At 39.9% G+C, this 18,693-nt stretch overlaps 3 protein-coding genes across 8 annotated transcripts in view; 2 read left to right on the forward strand and 1 right to left on the reverse strand.

Annotated features, from left to right (window-relative positions):
* tmem221 (transmembrane protein 221) overlaps nt 1–9,654 on the forward strand; it is a 24,194-nt gene extending 14,540 nt beyond the window's left edge. Inside the window, exon 3 of the mRNA XM_062039237.1 lies at nt 8,889–9,654. Coding sequence (XP_061895221.1) covers nt 8,889–9,430 — 542 coding nt within the window. The 3' untranslated portion in view covers nt 9,431–9,654. The remainder of the gene's footprint in view (nt 1–8,888) is intronic.
* Nucleotides 1–16,423, reverse strand: part of borcs8 (BLOC-1 related complex subunit 8) — a 17,509-nt gene extending 1,086 nt beyond the window's left edge. The window contains exons 1-5 of one of the 2 annotated variants that reach the window (XM_062039243.1): nt 16,225–16,420; nt 13,471–13,583; nt 13,310–13,374; nt 13,128–13,235; nt 12,889–12,976 (exon numbers count right to left, since the gene is read on the reverse strand). In XM_062039243.1, the coding sequence (XP_061895227.1) occupies nt 12,907–12,976; nt 13,128–13,235; nt 13,310–13,374; nt 13,471–13,583; nt 16,225–16,261 (393 nt within the window). In that variant the 5' untranslated portion in view covers nt 16,262–16,420 and the 3' untranslated portion in view covers nt 12,889–12,906. Of the gene's footprint in view, nt 1–12,888; nt 12,977–13,127; nt 13,236–13,309; nt 13,375–13,470; nt 13,584–16,224 lie in introns of those variants that run through there. The other variant, XM_062039244.1, reaches the window with a different exon arrangement.
* rfxank (regulatory factor X-associated ankyrin-containing protein) overlaps nt 16,344–18,693 on the forward strand; it is a 21,840-nt gene continuing 19,490 nt past the window's right edge. Inside the window, exons 1-2 of one of the 5 annotated variants that reach the window (XM_062039238.1) lie at nt 16,344–16,613; nt 16,718–16,759. In XM_062039238.1, coding sequence (XP_061895222.1) covers nt 16,723–16,759 — 37 coding nt within the window. In that variant the 5' untranslated portion in view covers nt 16,344–16,613; nt 16,718–16,722. Of the gene's footprint in view, nt 16,760–18,693 lie in introns of all 5 variants that reach the window. The other 4 variants (XM_062039241.1, XM_062039240.1, XM_062039242.1 and 1 more) reach the window with 4 other exon arrangements.

Consider the following 18,693-nt stretch of genomic DNA (forward strand, 5'->3'; position numbering starts at 1 on the left):
AAGCCCAACATAGGACAGCGTTATGCACATGCAGACTGACAGGCCTGTCAAAGGGTGACCTTAGAATGTAACATATTCATACTGGCCTTTTTTTTAAAGGGGAACTGCACTTTATTTGGAATGTTGCCTCTCGTTCACAATGGTTATGAAAGACATGACGGATGTGTTTTAATAGTAAAAAAAAATGCGATCAAAAGTCTGCTTACAACGGAGCCTGTGAAAGCAGCTCTATTCTGCCTATAAAGTTCTTAAAAAACATTTAAACACTTCCATTAAGGTTTTATATACAGTACATGCTGCAAGTATATATTGTGTGTAATGTGGCAACGGCCGTATTTATAATAGCATTTAATATTTACATATTTTGCTCATTTTAAGCATACATTGTTTTTCCCCCCACTACATCACTGATTTCTACTCACTGCAGACTTTATGAGAGCCAACATACATAATAAAACATCACTTACTGTACAATGTCTGCTGCCATTAGGATGCCGACTGTTAGGATGTTCATATATTCCTATTTAGATGAAGAATGAGTCATAATCCTTGCGAAGAAAAGGGGGGTGGAACCATGCGTCTTTTTGTGTCGTTCTCGCTATTCCAGGGTCTAAATTGGCTGTCTAAGTGTACCAATTTATCGGAATACGTCCTCATCTTTCTACTTTCCAGGTGAGAGGCATTATTTATGATCTACAATAAAGTTTGACGAGCAAGGAAACGAGAAAGCAGCTGATCAGTCGACCATGTCAACATTGGTCCGCAAGCTTGTGATCATGGTGCTACTATAAATAGTTTGTCTGTGTTAGGGCTTATAATAACAATATCACAAATAATTGGTTAATATTCAAGTCACACAATGTAAATGGAGTATTTTTGGCGGGTTTTGGATGTTTTTTTTAATTTATTACGTTTTATGGGCGGAATAGAGGACCTTCATTGGCTCCAATGTAAGCAGACTTTTATTTAACCCTTGTGTGGTGTTCATATTGTTGTTACTCAGCCAGTGTTTGTGGGTCTGATGGACCCATTGCATTTTGTGGCTTTTAATGCCTCACAATTAAACACTTTTATGTTAAAATACTGACTTATCCCAAAAAACATCTGTAATGAAGTGCTTCGAGAGGCTGGTAAAGGAATACATTGTCTCCAGACTTCCCCCCACATTCGACCCATACCAGTTTGCTTATCGCCTTAACCGTTTCACAGAGGACGCCATCTCCTCTGCACTCCACCTGAGCTTAGCACATCTGGAAGGAAAGGACACACACGTGCGGATGTTGTTTCTGGACTTCAACTCGGCATTCAACACCATCATTCCGCAGCACTTGGTGAGGAAACTGGCCCCCCTTGGATTCAGTACCCCCCTATGCAACTGGCTGCTTGACTTCCTCACAGACAGACCCCAGTCTGTGAGAGTGGGCGACAACAACTCCAGTGCCATCTCCCTGAGCACCGGCTGCATCCTGAGTCCGCTGCTGTTCACGTTGATGACCCATGACTGCTGCGCCAAGTCCACTACTAACCACATTGTGAAGTATGCGGACAACACAACAGTAGTGGGCCTCATCCGTGACAACAACGACATGGACTACAGGGAGGAGGTGAAACATCTGGTTGACTGGTGCAGAACCAACAACCTGGTCCTGAATGTCGACAAGACCAAGGAGATCATTGTCGACTTCAGGAAGCACCAGTCCAGCCACGCTCCACTCTTCATCAACGGCACAGCGGTGGAGATGGTAAGCAGCACCAAGTTCCTGGGGGGGCAGATAACTGACAATATGACCTGGTCCCTACACACCGGAGCTCTTGTAAAAAGAGCTCAACAGCGCATGCACTTTTTGCGTCTGATGAAAAGAGCACAGCTCCCTCCCCTCATTCTCAGCACATTCTACAGAGGCACTATAGAGAGCCTGCCGACCAATTGCATCTCTGTCTGGACTGTAGCCTGCAATGCCTCAGACTGGAAGTCTCTCCAGAGAGTGGTGAGGACGGCGGAAAAGATCATCAGGACTCCTCTTCCTTCTATCCATGAGATCGCAAAAAGCCGCTGCCTGGCCAGGGCTCAGAAATTCTGCAGAGACTCCTCCCAACCCCACCAAGGACTGTTTTCACTGCTGGACTCTAGAAGGAGGTCCGCAGCCTCTGTAGCAGAACCTCTAGGTTCTGTAACAGCTTCTTCCCTCAGGCCGTAAGACTCTTGAACGCATTATAATAATCCCCTCAATTCCCCCCAAAAATGGATGAACTCGCTGGAATATAAAGACAATATAACATTCATCCATAAACGTAGATGCATATGCAAAAGTGCAATATATTTATCTTTACAGTAATCTATTTATTTATATCTGCACCTTATTACTTTTTTATCCTGCACCGCCAACCAGCTAATGCAACAAAATTTCGTTCTTATCTGTACTGTAAAGTTCAAATTTGAACGACAATAAAAAGTAAGTCTAAGTCTAAGACCCACAAACACTGGCTGAGTAACAACAATATGAACGTTGCATGGAAATTTCTCTGCCAGTTTCTGCATCCCACAAGGATTCTTCTTTTGTGTTTCTGCACATGCGCTTCCCACACAAGGTTGCAACATTGTTTGTCAACACTGTCTGCTCTCATTTTGTCGCACATTTGACCCTCTGATGTTCTGTGTACCTACACTCTATCCTCCCCGTCTAGGCCTGCTTTGTGTGTGTGTGTGTGTGTGTGTGTGTGTGTGTGTGTGTGTGTGTGTGTGTGTGTGTGTGTGTGTGTGTGTGTGTGTGTGTGTGGTACACAGAACATCTATTTCCACACTTCTATTAGCCCCGGGTCCAGTGGACCCCGGACATCTTATATGTAATAGAAATGTGTAGGGGGTGTATGGTGTGTGTTCATTAAATATGTATTCTGATATATGTTCTTCACAGAAAATGAGCCAAAGCCAGTGAGTCTCAGTTTGAAAAATTAATTAATTGTATCATTTTTCTTTTAATAAAAATCGAAAACAGGTCCCACAGACCCGAACACCACACAAGGGTTAAGTTTATTTATGAGTTAGAATGCATTAAAAAATTACATCCGTCGTCATGTCTTTCATAATGATTGTGAACGATAGACAAAAAAAAAAAAAAGTGCAGTTCCCCTTTAAGCTCGCACAATTATTGGTTGCATGAACACAAGGCTAACTAGCTGCCATGTATCGAACGTGACAATAATCTCCACTAGAGATCGACCGATTATCGGTGCCACTATTTTGTAGGGGTGTAACGGTACACAAAAATTTTGGTTCGGTACGTACCTCGGTTTAGAGGTCACGGTTCGGTTCATTTTCGGTACAGTAAGAAAACAAGAAAATATAAATGTTTTGGTTATTTATTTACCAAATTTGTAAACAATGGCTTTATCCTTTTAACATTGGTAACACTATAATAATTCTGCCCACGTTAATCCACATTAAACTGCCTCAAATTGTTGCTCAGATTAAATAAAATGACAAAACTTTTGTTCTACATATAAGAAGTGCAACATTAAACAGTTTCAAGTCAACTCATCATGCTTAATTTATTACAGCACTTGGGAAGCCTGTAGTTGATTTTTTTTAAAGTAAATGTTATATTTTTTTAACATGTGATAGCAGAGACCCTGCCATTCAAAACTAGGCTGCTGCATTACTAATGATTAATGTAACTATAGCTGAAAAAATAGTACAATAGCAATAGGAGAGACTATTCATCCCTGAACACCATGGAGTTCATGTAGGCTTAATGATGCAGTTACATTATTATATCAACTATCAGAGACAGACACTCTTAATTTAACATAATGTCCTTTTTTGCTGCTTCAACACAGCTCAATCAACACAGAAAAAGCTCTGAATACGCACTGCTGATTGGCTGTTACCGCTCTGAATACGCACTGCTGATTGGCTGTTACCGCTCTGTTTGTAACCAATCAGATGGTTGTGTGGGTGGGACAATGCTGGGTGCTGTGTACTGACAGAGACAGGCAGAAGGAAGCGGAGCAGCTTGTTAAGACTTTAGCTTAGCTTAATATGTTCGTGTGGAAACTCGTTCGGTACACCTCCGAACCGAACCCCCCGTACCAAAACGGTTCAGTACAAATACACGTACCGTTACACCCCTACTATTTTGGCATTTTGACGTATATTGGCCTCGAACTACATCAGCAGATACAAAGTATACATACTGTATATAATACCATCTTGAAATGAACCAGATTTTACAACATTTTTTTTTTAATCTAAAATGTAGCATCAATTAGATAATCTCGAAACGTGATCCGACCACTTTTTTAAAGTTCTGGCACAGTGCGCAGTGCACTCATGCTGTTCACAAAATGATGCCATTACATCATCGTTCTCTCTTTGTTTGTATCCTCCAAATAAGATGTTTTTTCAGGCCTCCACCTCTTCGCTCTGTGAAATTTCCTCTTTCATTGTCTCCTCAGCAGCCATGATTTAGATTAAGAACAATGAAAAAAAAAATGAAGAAAGTGTCCTTTGATATAGATGCCACAAATTAAGTCACTTTGCATTGAACTTCTATTGTGAAGTCAAGGCGTGAAAGGGAGTTGCGTGAGGTAGGCCTATCCTGACGATAAATTGTCCCATAAATTATTTTGAAAAAACAATATTATTGTCAATAATATTTTAAAACCAAATTAAGCACTGATGTAATCATATGTAATAATAACAATAATAATAATAATAAGTAGGGGTGTAACGGTACGTGTATTTGTATTGAACCGTTTCGGTACGGGGGTTCCGGTTCGGTTCGGAGGTGTACCGAACGAGTTTCCACACGGACATATTAAGTAGCGTACCGCACGTTGTGTAAACAATGCACACCGAGGCACAACACACGGCATGCTAGCAGCGATCGGGCTACGATAGACTGACCATACGTCCTCTTTTCACCGGACATGTCCTCTTTTGCGGGGCTGTCCCGGCGGAGTTTCTTAAATGCCTCAAACGTCCGGCATTTTGAGTTAGGGTTGCGTGTATTTTCAATGTACGTTCAGGGTTAAGAAGGGGTTAAAAACAAAACAAATTGTGCGGGCAGCAGCATTCGTGAGGGAGGGGCAGAGACAGAGACAGAGAGAGCGAGAGAGTTATGATAAACGTGCATGCGTCGCCAGGCTCTGCTTTTTATCGATAGATTTATCAGATACATTTTTTTATTATCTATAGCAGGGGTGTCAAAAGTGTGCCCCGGAGGCCATTTGCGGCCCACAACTAATGTTTTAAAGGCCCACGGCACATTCTAAAAATACTATTAAAATAAACAAAAACATAACAAAAGTGAAATAAAAAAGCTTAAAGGTTAAATGTAATTTAGAAAAAGTTGCAATGTTGACTAATAAAAAAAAAACTGTTTTTTTTTCTTTCAAACTGTCATTGCTCAAAACATAATATTGAATCAAAATCAATGTTATTATGAATTATTGACCTATCCAAGGTTCCGATTACTTCACATCAAATATTCCACTAAGAAAAATATTTTTGGTGGAAGATTTTGCAAATTTGGTAAATAAATAACCAAAAAATTTATATTTTGTTGTTTTCTTACTGTACCGAAAATGAACCGAACCGTGACCTCTAAACCGAGGTCATACTGAACCAAAATTTTTGTGTACCGTTACACCCCTAATAATAAGGCAAGTAACCCTTTCAAATACAATACACCTTTATCGTTAGTTTAGTTTAGTTTATTAAGGATCCCCATTAGTCTACACCGCAGTGGAAACTATTCTTCCTGGGGTTCAGGCAAAAAAACATCACACAATCACAAAACAAAAGATTACAATGCAGTACAACATGATCAATAATAAAATGTTGTAATACAAAAATAGCAACAACAAAAAACAAAAACTAAATAACTTGGAGTTTACATAATAATGTTCATACCAAAGATAAAAAAGAGCAATATAAAAATAGATATATATTTTTTGCAAAAATAAAACAAAGAACCAATGGCACACAATATACCCATTAGTGCAGTGATTTTCAACTTTTTTTGAGCCAAGGCACACTTTTTTGCGTTGAAAATTTGCGGAGGCACACCACCAGCAGAAATCATTAAAAAAACTAAACTCAGTTGACAGTAAAAAGTTGTTGTCGCAATTGTTGGATATGACTTTAAAGCATAACCAAGCATGCATCAATATAGATCTTGTCTCAATGTAGGTGTACTGTCACCACCTGTCACATCATGACATGAATTATTTGGAGTTTTTTGCTGTTTTCCTGTGTGTAGTGTTTTAGTTCTTGTCTTGCGCTCCAATTTTGGTGGCCTTTTCTCTTTTTTTGGTATTTTCCTGTAGCAGTTTCATGTCTTCCTTTGAGCGATATTTCCCGCATCTATTTTGTTTTAGCAAACAAGAATAATTCAGTTGTTTGTATTCTTCTTTGTGGGGACATTGTTGATTGTCATGTCATGTTCGGATGTACATTGTCTTTGCTCCACAGTAAGTCTTTGCTGTCGTCCAGCATTCTGTTTTTGTCTATTTTGTAGCCAGTTCAGTTTTAGTTTCGTTCTGCATAGCCTTCCCTAGGCTTCAATGTCTTTTCTTAGGGACACTCACCTTTTGTTTATTTTTGGTTTGAGCATTGAACACATTTTTTACCTGCACACTAGCTACCTGCTGCCACCTACTGATATGGAAGAGTATTAGACGGTTACTCTGCCGAGCTCTAGACAGCACCGACACTCAACAACAACAACACATCATTTGCAGACTATAACTACTGGTTTGCAGAAATTTTTTTTTACCCCAAATAGGTGAAATTAGATAATCTCCCACGGCACACCAGACTGTATCTCACGGCACACTAGTGTGCCGCGGCACACTGTTGAAAAACACTGCATTAGTGTACCAAAGACAAACAATATTTTAAGTGACGAAAAAGTACCATAATGAATAAAATATGACATAAAGTACATACAAAATCAAGATAATATCAATATAAAAACGATAACCAGAAACAATAATGAATTTAAGCAAAAAATAAGTCAAAAGAAGATAAATGAACCAGTCATGAATTTAGGTACGAGCTAGAATAATCTCTTTCTGCAATACTTCTCCTCTCAGTCTATTTTTAAAACCCACTCTGCTGGTGATTGATACTGTAAGTGATTGCCCTATACATAACAGTCTTTTTCAAAACATCAGTTTTTGGTTTAAGGTGGGTGAGAGCACCTCTCAAGGGTAGCCTAGTACCATAGTTGTGAATAGAGAAACTGGAAATTGTGATGTATCATGTTGTACGCATGCATGTTCGAAATAAACCCAAACTCAACTCAACTCAACTGTCACTAGCAAGCAACAGCTGAGAATACAGATAAGCAGGTTTATGGTATGTATAGATGTTTTTAAAAAATAGAATCAAACTACAAGCTAGTCTTTCACCAACTCTCATCCATGACAATTCATTATGCATTATCTCAAAGCCGGTCCTAAATGAGCAATGGAGAGCTAGTCTCGCAGCTCTGTTTTGGGTAAGCTGGATTTTATTTTGTTTTTGTTTAGATGCATTAGACCATTTAGTAAGTAAACAAACTAAAAATAAAATTGTTTCTTAATCTTTGTAAAAAAAAAAAAATTTGCATTTAATAAGTGCAGTTTTTTTACCCATTTCGAAAAACTAGGTTGGGTGTGTTTTTCCCCTGTCAGCCACCATAAATTTGGTATACTGGCTAGTTTTTCCGTGTTGATAGCTTAACCTTGCTGATTCAGTTAGAAGCCGAAATATTTCTACAGTTTTGCAATCATCTTTAGTCTTCCTAATTTTTGTTACTTTGTGGTGCCTCTCACTATAGCAACAAGTAAGGCTCTGCCCATGTCAGAAGCGAGCAGTCCCGCCTCCACTCACAGAGACAAAGATTATGGGTAACTGACAAGAGTGTTCAATCCCTTCATTTAATTCTGCAACTGAATAGACGCACTCAGGTGCCAAGCGATGCACAGAGTGAAACCTCTCGCAACCTGTTTGAAACCGAGATATGAAGAAAACAAACACACATTAACATGGCAATTCACTAATGCTGGCAAAGTTATAGAGATCATTTTCATTTATCGTTTAACTCAGGGGTGTCAAACGTACAGCGCCCGAGAAGAGGTTATATCCGGCACGTGGGATGAGTTTGCTAAGTATAAAAATGAGCCGAAATATTTGAATGAAAGAAACAGCTGTCCTAAATGTGTCCACTAGATGTCGCAATAGCAATTCTTTGTAGATGATGCTACATGTGTAAAAAAAACACATTGTTAGTGCACCAGTCGAGGAAAATGAGCAAACTACATAAATAACATCCTGTAATTTAATTTTTATATAATTTTTTTATCTTGATAGATTGAAAATGAACACCAATGAGTTGATTGATGAACATTATCACATAATTTATTCAGAAAGTATAAATAATGACAAAGATAGAATACTATTAACTGCAACATGTAAGTGTAAAAAAAACTCCAACAACATTATGATTTGTACATTTTCAGAATGTGCTTGTTTTATTTCTAAACAAAGAAACAATCTGAAGTTGTCTTTATTTTTAAGTTATCGCGCCGTGATTTTACTAGTCAGGCCCACTTGGGAGTAGATTTTTCTCCATGTGGCCCCCCATCTAAAATGAGTTTGACACCCCTGGTTTAACTAATTAACTTATCGGCCAATGTCTAATGTGAGGTGGGTTTACCTCCAACTGAACATGTGCGTCCGCCAGGTTTTATAAGTGTCAATATTTTTGTGCGTATGCAGACTTTGGGGATTTTATCTGTGGAAACTGGAGCTGTACTGCTTGGTGGAAATGTGGCTTAATACAGTTATTCCCCACCTCCCCCAGAATGTAACTTCCTTCTCTTATCTCATTTCTTGGCAGCTATGTCCATCTTTATGCTCCTAACATTTGAGGCGGAGACAGGTATTGCCAGCGCATGCGTCCTGGCCTCTGGGATCTTGATCCTGCTAGTATTAGTGATCCACTCTCTGGTTAAGGTCTCTCAAATAGCTAAACGCAGCCGTGCCGACCATCTCGAAACCCTCTTCCGGAATGAGCACCGACGCAGCAACAGTCCCGTCTCTTGGCCCTGCGAGCTGAAAATCGGAGTGGACAAACTTCGAGGGCCCGGCAGGCAGTCTCAACTCCAGCATCACATCTCGCTCACTCCGTCAGGCAGTCCCAGACACCAGCACTATCAGCAAGAGTACTCCCCTGCTGCTAAAGAGTCACAAGGCCATCTTAGCAACGTGGACGGCTACAGCAGCGGAGGTGGCGGCTGTCCTCGCTCAAACAGGTCCTTGTCTACGGAGTCCGCTTTACTACAGGCCCAGGCTAAACCCTGGAACGGCGTCAACAATGAGATGAGGAGCGTCCTGGCACGCAAGTCCGGGATTACGGCAAAAGACTCTACCCTTGTGTAACTTAAAGAAGGCTGTATTTAAAAAAGGATGAAATTCAGCCTGTATATCTTTATACACTAAAGTACATTATTTGTAATATACATCATTGCCACTTCAGTGTCATTCAGTGGATATTTGCCATACATTTCTGCACAATATGCCAATGTTTTTATGTGTCCCAAAATGATTTCTCACCAATATTCATTAAAATAATTATATTCCTGTTTATACATACTTAAAAAAATGTTTGTTTCTTTACATATACTGTATTTCAACAATTGAATACATTTAATAGTCTATTTGGGAGAATACACCAATTTCTGCCACACTAGTGATGTAATAATATGAACATTTTATATGAAGTTATCGTGACTAAAAGTATCACAGTTATTATTATCACGGTATTCTTGAATGGACTCAAATAGTACTATATACGCACTGAAATTTTTTGAACAAAGTACTAAAAAACACAAAGATAAAGAGACAAGAAGTTAGAAAACCTACTATTTTGCATGTTTTGTGTTTCTGATGTGTTTTCGTCTTAGTCATTCATCTGTTTTAATGGCTACGCTTTTATTGTTTGAAATATTAATTTGAACTGTAGCAGTTTAAGATTTGTTTAAATGAAAAGTGCGTAACAAATTAAATCTATCAATATTATTTCCTTTTTCTGGCAGGCTTTGTGGCATCCTGCGCCATAACGCGCCATAATAAACACTTCCATATCGTATTTTTCTCAGTATAGAACGATCACTCAGCCCATTTTGTAGAGTTATTGGGCACAATTGAATACCATAGTTCAGTGGTTCTCAAACGTTTTTCACCAAGTACTAACTCAGAAATGACCAACATTAAAATACAGTAGTGTAGAAAGCCAAAGGATTCGTTCAAAACAAGGCAGAGGTTTTATTTAACCAATATATTTAATATGTTTGCCCACTGTAACATTACACACAGTTTACACAAGGCCTGGGCAATTATTTTGACTCGAGGGGCCAAATTTAGAGGAAAAAAAATTGTCTGGGGGCCGGTATATCTATTTTTAGGAACACTAATACAAAACCTCACAATAATGTCTGATTGAAAGCTAAAAACGTTACGACAGACCGCCTTAAAAAACAGAATGGAATTTTTAATTTTTTTACTGAATGAGACGCCCATAATGTCCATTTACAATATTAACTATGAACGATAAAACACTGAATATTGACAACATATGAACGTCACACCGCCTCTCGATCGACTTATTTCACAATCAAGCGAAATGCAACAACAATGCAACAAACACAGCAAAATATGAACGTGAAGGGTAAAAAAAATCCCACCTACAATCTGATACATCACTAAACTTTAGAACTTTGTTGTAAAAATCTCCTTCCGCGTCTGTCCCTGACACCCGCATTTCAGGCTGGCTGCTCTGGAAACACTCTGTGGAAATGCTCCCCACCCACACTGCTTGGTGCCGCGTCCTACTGCAGATAGTTATTCTATACTGAACAAAAATATAAACGCAACACTTTTGTTTTTGTTCCCATTTACAATGAGTTGAACTCAAAGATCTAAAACTTTTACTATATACACACACAAAATATCTATTCCTCTCAAATATTGATCACAAATCTGACTAAATCTCTGTTAGCGAGCACTTCGTCTTTGCAAAGATAATCCATTCCATTTCACAGGCACGGCATGTCAGGATGCTGATGAAACAGCATGATTATTGCACAGGTGTGCCTTAGGCTGCCCACAATAAAAGGCCACTCTGAAATTATCTTGGATGACTGACAATGGACTTTCTCTGTTGATGTAATTCCACTTTGGAATAAACGCACTCAGGTGCTGAGACTTATTGTATCTAGTTTGAAAGCCGGAGACGGAGAAAGAAACACACGGACATAGCAATTTATCAATGGCAGCAAATTAATCAAATGTTTATTTATCGTTCCATGAATTGTCTTATTGACTCTCGGTCCCGGCCTACAATTGCAAGATTTTTTAAGACCTAAGGACATCGAACTTAATGCTTTTCAATGCCAGCTAAGGCCTTAATTTTCGCAAAATACATTCAATGACTTTTAATGCTTTTTAAAGGCCTACTGAAATTAATTTTTTTTATTTAAACGGGGATAGCAGATCCATTCTATGTGTCATACTTGATCATTTTGCGATATTGCCATATTTTGGCTGAAAGGATTTAGTATAGAACAACGTCGATAAAGTTCGCAACTTTTGGTCTCTGATAAAAAAAAACGGAAGTAGCGTGATGACGTTGTCAGTTGTTCACTCCCTCATATTTTCCTATTGTTTTCAACGCAGCTAGAGCTATTCGGACCATTACCCCATTAATTTGAGCGAGGATGAAAGAATTGTGGACGAGGAACGTTAGAGTGACGGACTAGAATGCAGTGAAATACTTTTTTTTTTTTCTCGCTCTGACCGTAACTTAGGTACAAGCTGGCTCATTGGATTCCACACTCTCTCCTTTTTCTATTGTGGGTCACGGATTTGTATTTTAAACCACCTCGGATACTATATACTCTTGAAAATGAGAGTCGAGAACCCGAAATGGACATTAACAGTGACTTGTATCTCCACGACAATACATCGACGAAGCTCATTAGCATTAGCTACGAGCTAACGTGATAGCTACGAGCTAACGTGATAGCATCTGTCTCAAATGCAGATAGAAACAAAATAAATAAATCCCTGACTGGAAGGATAGACAGAAGATCAACAATAGTATTAAACCATGTACATGTAACTACACGGTTAATAGATCTCAGCCTGGCAAAGCTTAACAATGCTGTTGCTAACGACGCTAAGGCTAACTTAGCAACTTAGCAACCGGACCTCACAGAGCTATGATAAAACATTAGCGCTCCACCTACGCCAGCCAGCCCTCATCTGCCCAGCTCATGAACACCCGTGCTCACCTGCGTTCCAGCGATTGACGGCGCGACGAAGGACTTCACCCAATCATCCGTGCAGTGGCCGGTTAGCATCGGCTAGCGCGTCTGCTATCCAAGTGAGTAATCCTTGTTGTGTTGCTACAGCCGCCGCTATACACCGATCCCACCTACAACGTTCTTCTTTGCAGCCTCCATTGTTCATTAAACAAATTGCAAAAGATTCACCAATACAGATGTCCAGAATACTGTGGAATTATGAAATGAAAACAGAGCTTTTTTGTATTGTATTCAATGGGGTACCAATACTTCCAGTTCAATGATTGACGTACGCGCATACTCATCCTCCGAAGGCTTTTTCAATCGGAAGTGTGGCGGGAATTTTAAAATTGCACTTTATAAGTTAACCCGGCCGTATTGGCATGTGTTGCAATGTTAAGATTTCATCATTGATATATAAACTATCAGACTGTGTGGTCGGTAGTAGTGGGTTTCAGTAGGCCTTTAATGACAGCATGCACTACACACGGTATGTGAGAATGTGACAGTGCGTCGTTTGATGCAATGACTGACCTTGGACAGACAGCTCCATCACGCGGAGGTGGATGATGCATGTGAGGCAGCGACATTGGGACTGGGTGAAGGTGTTGCGTCATGCAAACTTAATAAACATGGAGCGGAAAAAACAAGCAGAAAAAACTCAGGACAACACAATAAAACATACATTGAAGAAGACGTGCGGCAGTAATGACAAGAAAAAATAAACAACTTTCCGAAGAATGAGTATGTAAAAGGAAGATCCTCCTCTTTACCTGCGTCCCTGAGAGGCGCTGATCTGCTCCTTCATGCTGATCGCTTGTCGGAGGAGGCCGTCAATGTTTTTGAAATACACGCTGCTGTTCGCCATGCTTCTCACGGCACTGCACGAACCAAATAACGAACCAATATAAAAAAGGGACCAGTGGGAACCATTGAGAACAACATCCTTACACACCTGCATGCATACTCTACTGAGTAGATGGCTCCTTGACTTTGCTCCTCCCAGCACTGCATGTCGGTCTGTAGGACGGGAAATTACAAAAATATGACAACATGCTTAGTGATCGTTGCTATCTTTGCACGATGCATATTTGGTCCTATAAGATGTGGGCATACCTTATGTTGCACCAATTCAGGAAGGGACCTCCTGACGTGCTCTTGCAGTCTGTATAGAGCCACGGACGGCTCGTTGGCCAGGACGTACATGCTTTCAGTAAATTTGTCACTCACTGCGGACCAAACAGAATACTTTGAAGCGCAAGTTGGTAATTGGGATGTGTTATATATTATATAAAAATATAATTAAATATAATATAACAGTATATATTATATACTGCATGCAAGAGAGACCTGAAGGCGTGTAATATTCCTCTAGACAGCTGGGAGATACAGGCGGAGGACCGAAATGTCTGGCGACAAGCAGTTAGATGGGGTATTGCAGAGGCTGATTTGGGGAGAGGCCAGCTCGCAGAGGAGAAGAGAGACAGGAGGAAACGCACTGCAACTACCATCGCACAGCAGGTCTCTCAACATGTTTGCACTAAGTGCAACAGGGACTGTCACTCAAGAATTGGCTTGTACAGCCATGCTAGGCGTTGTCAACAAACATGAATGTACCGTATCAACAAAACATCAAGTTAAAATGTGACAATTATAATTAAATACACTATATTGCCAAAAGTATTTGGCCACCTGCCTTGACTCACATATGAACTTGAAGTGCCATCCCATTCCTAACCCATAGGGTTCAATTTGATGTCCATCCACCTTTTGCAGCTATTACAACTTTAACTCTTCTGGAAAGGCTGTCCACAAGATTGCGGAGTGTGTTTATAGGAATTTTCTACCATTCTTCCAAAAGCGCATTGGTGAGGTCACACACTGATGTTGGTCGAGAAGGCCTGGCTCTCAGTCTCCGTTCTAATTCATCCCAAAGGTGTTCTATCGGGTTCAGGTCAGGACTCTGTGCAGGCCAGTCAAGTTCATCTACAACAGACTCTGTCATACATGTCTTTATGGACCTTGCTTTGTGCACTGGTGCACAGTCATGTTCGAAGAGGAAGGCCTTGCTCCAAACTATTCCCACAATGTTGGGAGCATGGAATTGTCTAAAATATTTTGGTATCCTGGAGCATTCAACGTTCCTTTCACTGGAACTAAGGGGCCATGCCCAACGCCTGAAAAATAACCCTAAACCATAATTCCTCCGCTGACCCCTCTGTCAGTTTACGTGGTCTACCACTTCGTGGCTGAGTTGCTGTTGTTCCAAAACTCTTCAATGTTCTTATAATAAAGCCGACAGTTGACTTTGGAATATTTAGGAGCAAGTTAACTTTAACTCAAAGGAAAGTTCACGACTGGATTTGTTGCACAGGTGGCATCCTATGACACTTCCACGCTGGAAATCACTGAGAGCGGCAATTTCTTTCACATATGTTTGTAGAAACAGTCTCCATGCCTAAGTGCTTGATTTTATACACCTGTGGCCGGGCCAAGTAATTAGGACACCTGATTCTCATCATTTGCATGGGTGGCCAAATACTTTTGGCAATATAGTGCAAGTGTATTGTATAATTACAACACTCATCATAACTGAAAATGTATTACTAATAATTGACTAAAATAGGATGACAAAACTATTTCAGTAAAAACAATAAACTATTAATAATAATTAAAGTATTAAAGTAATTAAATTATTTTATTAATAAATAAATAAATACAATAAAAAAATACACATCAAATCGAAATAAGTGTCTGACCCAAGAGCGAAATTAGCATGGTCTTCCCTGACTAAGCTGCCAAAAAAAAAGATAATATGTAAATATTACATATATGTTATATTTTTTATTGCTACTATGGTACATTTTTAGTCTACTTAATACCTGCATTATTTTTTCCATCCTTTGAAACTGAGCTACTGTGTGGAAGTGGCCTTGTGGTTAGAGCAGTGGTTCTTAACCTTGTTGGAGGTAACGAACACCACCTGTTTCATATGCGCATTCACCGAACCCTTCTTTAGTGAAAAATAAAAACTTTTTTTTTTTTCAAATCCAAGACAAAGTTATATGTTTTTGGTAACACTTTAGTATGGGGAACATATTCTAAGTAACAAAGACTTAATTTAGAGTTATTTGGTTAGGGTTAGAGGGTTAGGGCCAGGGTTAGAGGGTTAGGCTTATAATAAGGCCATGCCGAATAAGGCATTAATAAGTACTTAATAATGACTAGTTAAGAGCCAATATGTTACTAATTTACATGTTAATAAGCAACTAATTATGGTGAATATGTTCCCCATACTAAAGTGTTACCAGTTTTTTTTTACTGGTGCACAAAATGAACCGTGCATGAACATCACCTTGTTCAAAGAACAAAACCAACACAGTGCATAAACTCACAACAAATTACACACCTGCAAATCAGTGTGACTTCTGCTGTTGCCGTATCCGTAATACGCCGATAGGGAGAAGTTTGTATTTACACGATGAGTCGGGTGTGTCTTGACCTCCGCCGAACCCCTGACCCCGACTCACCGAACCCCTAGGGTTTGATCGAACCCAGGTTAAGAACCACTGGGTTAGAGTGTCCACCCTGAGATCGGTAGGTTGTGAGTTTAAACCCCGGCCGAGTCATACCAAAGACTATAAAAATGGGACCGATTGCTTCCCTGCTTGGCACTCAGCATCAAGGGTTGGAATTGGGGGTTAAATCACCAAAATTATTCCAGAGCACGGCCACGACTGCTGCTCACTGCTCCAAATGTATGCTTTAATGTGGGAGTTCTGACGTTGTCTTGAGGGGCTAAAACGAGCTAGCCAGCCGGCTAACTTAACATACATTTAACAAAAAAAAAATGAAAATGCATATGCTCACCTCGTCGGACTTTGAGTTGCAACTCTTGGTCTTCCATGACGAAATCTTAAAAAAATATGCAACAAACAAATAATTCTGGCTTTAGACTTGTCCTACCAGCTTCTTCTGGGTTTGTGTTGTCGTGTGCACCAATAAACGGCTCCGGGTAGAAAACGCATGAAGAGACCGACTATAGGTCCGCTTTCGGAATGCGTTTTAAGGCGAATAACAAGTTATTCAACCCTGACGTTCTTTAGTTCGAGCCATTTTGATGATCTTTTTTTTTAATGAAGCTGATATTTGATGACAAAAATGCTTTTTTTTGGACCAATGTCGCAATGTGTAAAATAATCTACTTTCACTTTTGCCACAAGGAAGTTGGCGCAAATTAAACAGCCAAACTGGATGTGGTGAGTAGGCAACGTCGCGAAGAGCTTCTAAAACAGACGTAATCACTTTTTTCCTGCTCGTAATAAGCAACATATATTATAGTAGCTATTTATTTTTATTGTAGTGATCATGGATATAGAAGAAGAGGATAGCAGTGACTCCAGAGGTGAGTAGGGTTGCCAACTCCCTTGTAAAAATAGGAGACACCTTGCATGGCTCGTCTTGTGGCCTACTGTGTTTGTGAGAAAGGAGTTTAATTATGTCCACAAAGGTTGGATGAAGGCAACTGGACTCTTCTCGTGTGTTGAAGATGTTTCAGAGTTGCTTCCAGTCTACCTTTGTGGATTATTTGACCTGATGACTGGCAATCTGCACACACGTTTTTATACTAGTGGACTACAGGCAGAATGTCATTAAAGGCCTACTGAAATTATTTTTTTTTATTCAAACGGGGATAGCAGATCCATTCTATGTGTCATACTTGATCATTTCGCGATATTGCCATATTTTTGCTGAAAGGATTTAGTATAGAACAACGACGATAAAGTTCGCAACTTTTTGTCGCTGATAAAAAAAAGCCTTGCCTATACCGGAAGTAGCGTGACATCACAGGAGGAAGGATTCCTCACAATTCCCCATTGTTTACAATGGAGCGAGAGTGATTCGGACCGAGAAAGCGACGATTACCCCATTAATTTGAGCGAGGATGAAAGATTTGTGGATGAGGAACGTTAGAGTGAAGGACTAGAGAGGCAGTGCAGGGTGTATCTTTTTTTGCTCTGACCGTAACTTAGGTACAAGGTCTCATTGGATTCCACACTCTCCTTTTTCTATTGTGGATCATAGATTTGTATTTTAAACCACCTCGGATACTATATCGTCTTGAAAATGAGAGTCGAGAACGCGAAATGGACATTCACAGTGACTTTTATCTCCACGACAATACATCGGCGACGCTCTTTAGCTACGGAGCTAACGTGATAGCATCAGGCTCAAATGCAGATAGAAACACAATAAAAAAAAACCTGACTGGAAGGATATACAGAAGATCAACAATACTATTAAACCATGAACATGTAAATACACGGTTAATAATTTCCAGCTTGGCGAAGCTTAACAATGATGTTGCTAACGAGCCATTGAAGCTAACTTAGCTACGGAGCGGCGGCGGGCGTTGTAGCTTTCGACGACACCCCGGCCTCCATCAGAGTCAGCAAGAAACATATATTTCCCCAAAGTTACGTACGTGACATGCACATAGCGACACGCACGTACGGGCAAGCGATCAAATGTTTGGAAGCCAAAGCTGTACGCACTGTAGCGCGTCTGCTATCCAGCTCAAACACAACACAATCTCCTGGTGTTGGTGTTGCTGTAGTCCGCCACTAATACACCGATCGCAACTACAACTTTCTTATTTGCAGTCTCCATTGTCCATTAAACAAATTGCAACAGATTCACCAACACAGATGTCCAGAATACTGTGGAATTGTTCGATGAAAACAGAGCAGTTTGTATGGTGACACATTGGGTCCGAATACTTCCGTTGCCGTCGTGACGTCACACGCATACGTCATCATACCTAGACGTTTTCAAGCGGAAGTCTCCCGGGAAATTGAAAATTGCACTTTATAAGTTAACCCGGCCGTATTGGCATGTGTTGCAATGTTAAGATTTCATCATTGATATATAAACTATCAGACTGCGTGGTCGGTAGTAGTGGGTTTCAGTAGGCCTTTAAATGCACACATTTTGGCTTAATACAAATGTATGGGAAACAAAATGTTCAATAATGTTTTTTTGTGAGTAAAATAACAAAATTAACCGAATGCAATTTTTAAAAATGTCTTAAAGGAGAACTGCACTATTTGGCCGGTATATCTTAATCAATCAATCAAAGTTTATTTCTATAGCCCTTAATCATGAGTGTCTCAAAAGGCTGCACAAGCCACAACAACATCCTCGGTACAGAGCCCACATAAGGGCAAGGAAAACTCACCCCAGTGGGACGTCGATGTGAATGACTATGAGAAACCTCAAGGGGAGACCGAAAGCAATGGATGTCGAGTGGGTCCAACATACCGGTAGTATTGTGAAAGT

Source organism: Entelurus aequoreus, linkage group LG27, assembly GCF_033978785.1.
Source record: "Entelurus aequoreus isolate RoL-2023_Sb linkage group LG27, RoL_Eaeq_v1.1, whole genome shotgun sequence".
Taxonomy (NCBI): domain Eukaryota; kingdom Metazoa; phylum Chordata; class Actinopteri; order Syngnathiformes; family Syngnathidae; genus Entelurus; species Entelurus aequoreus.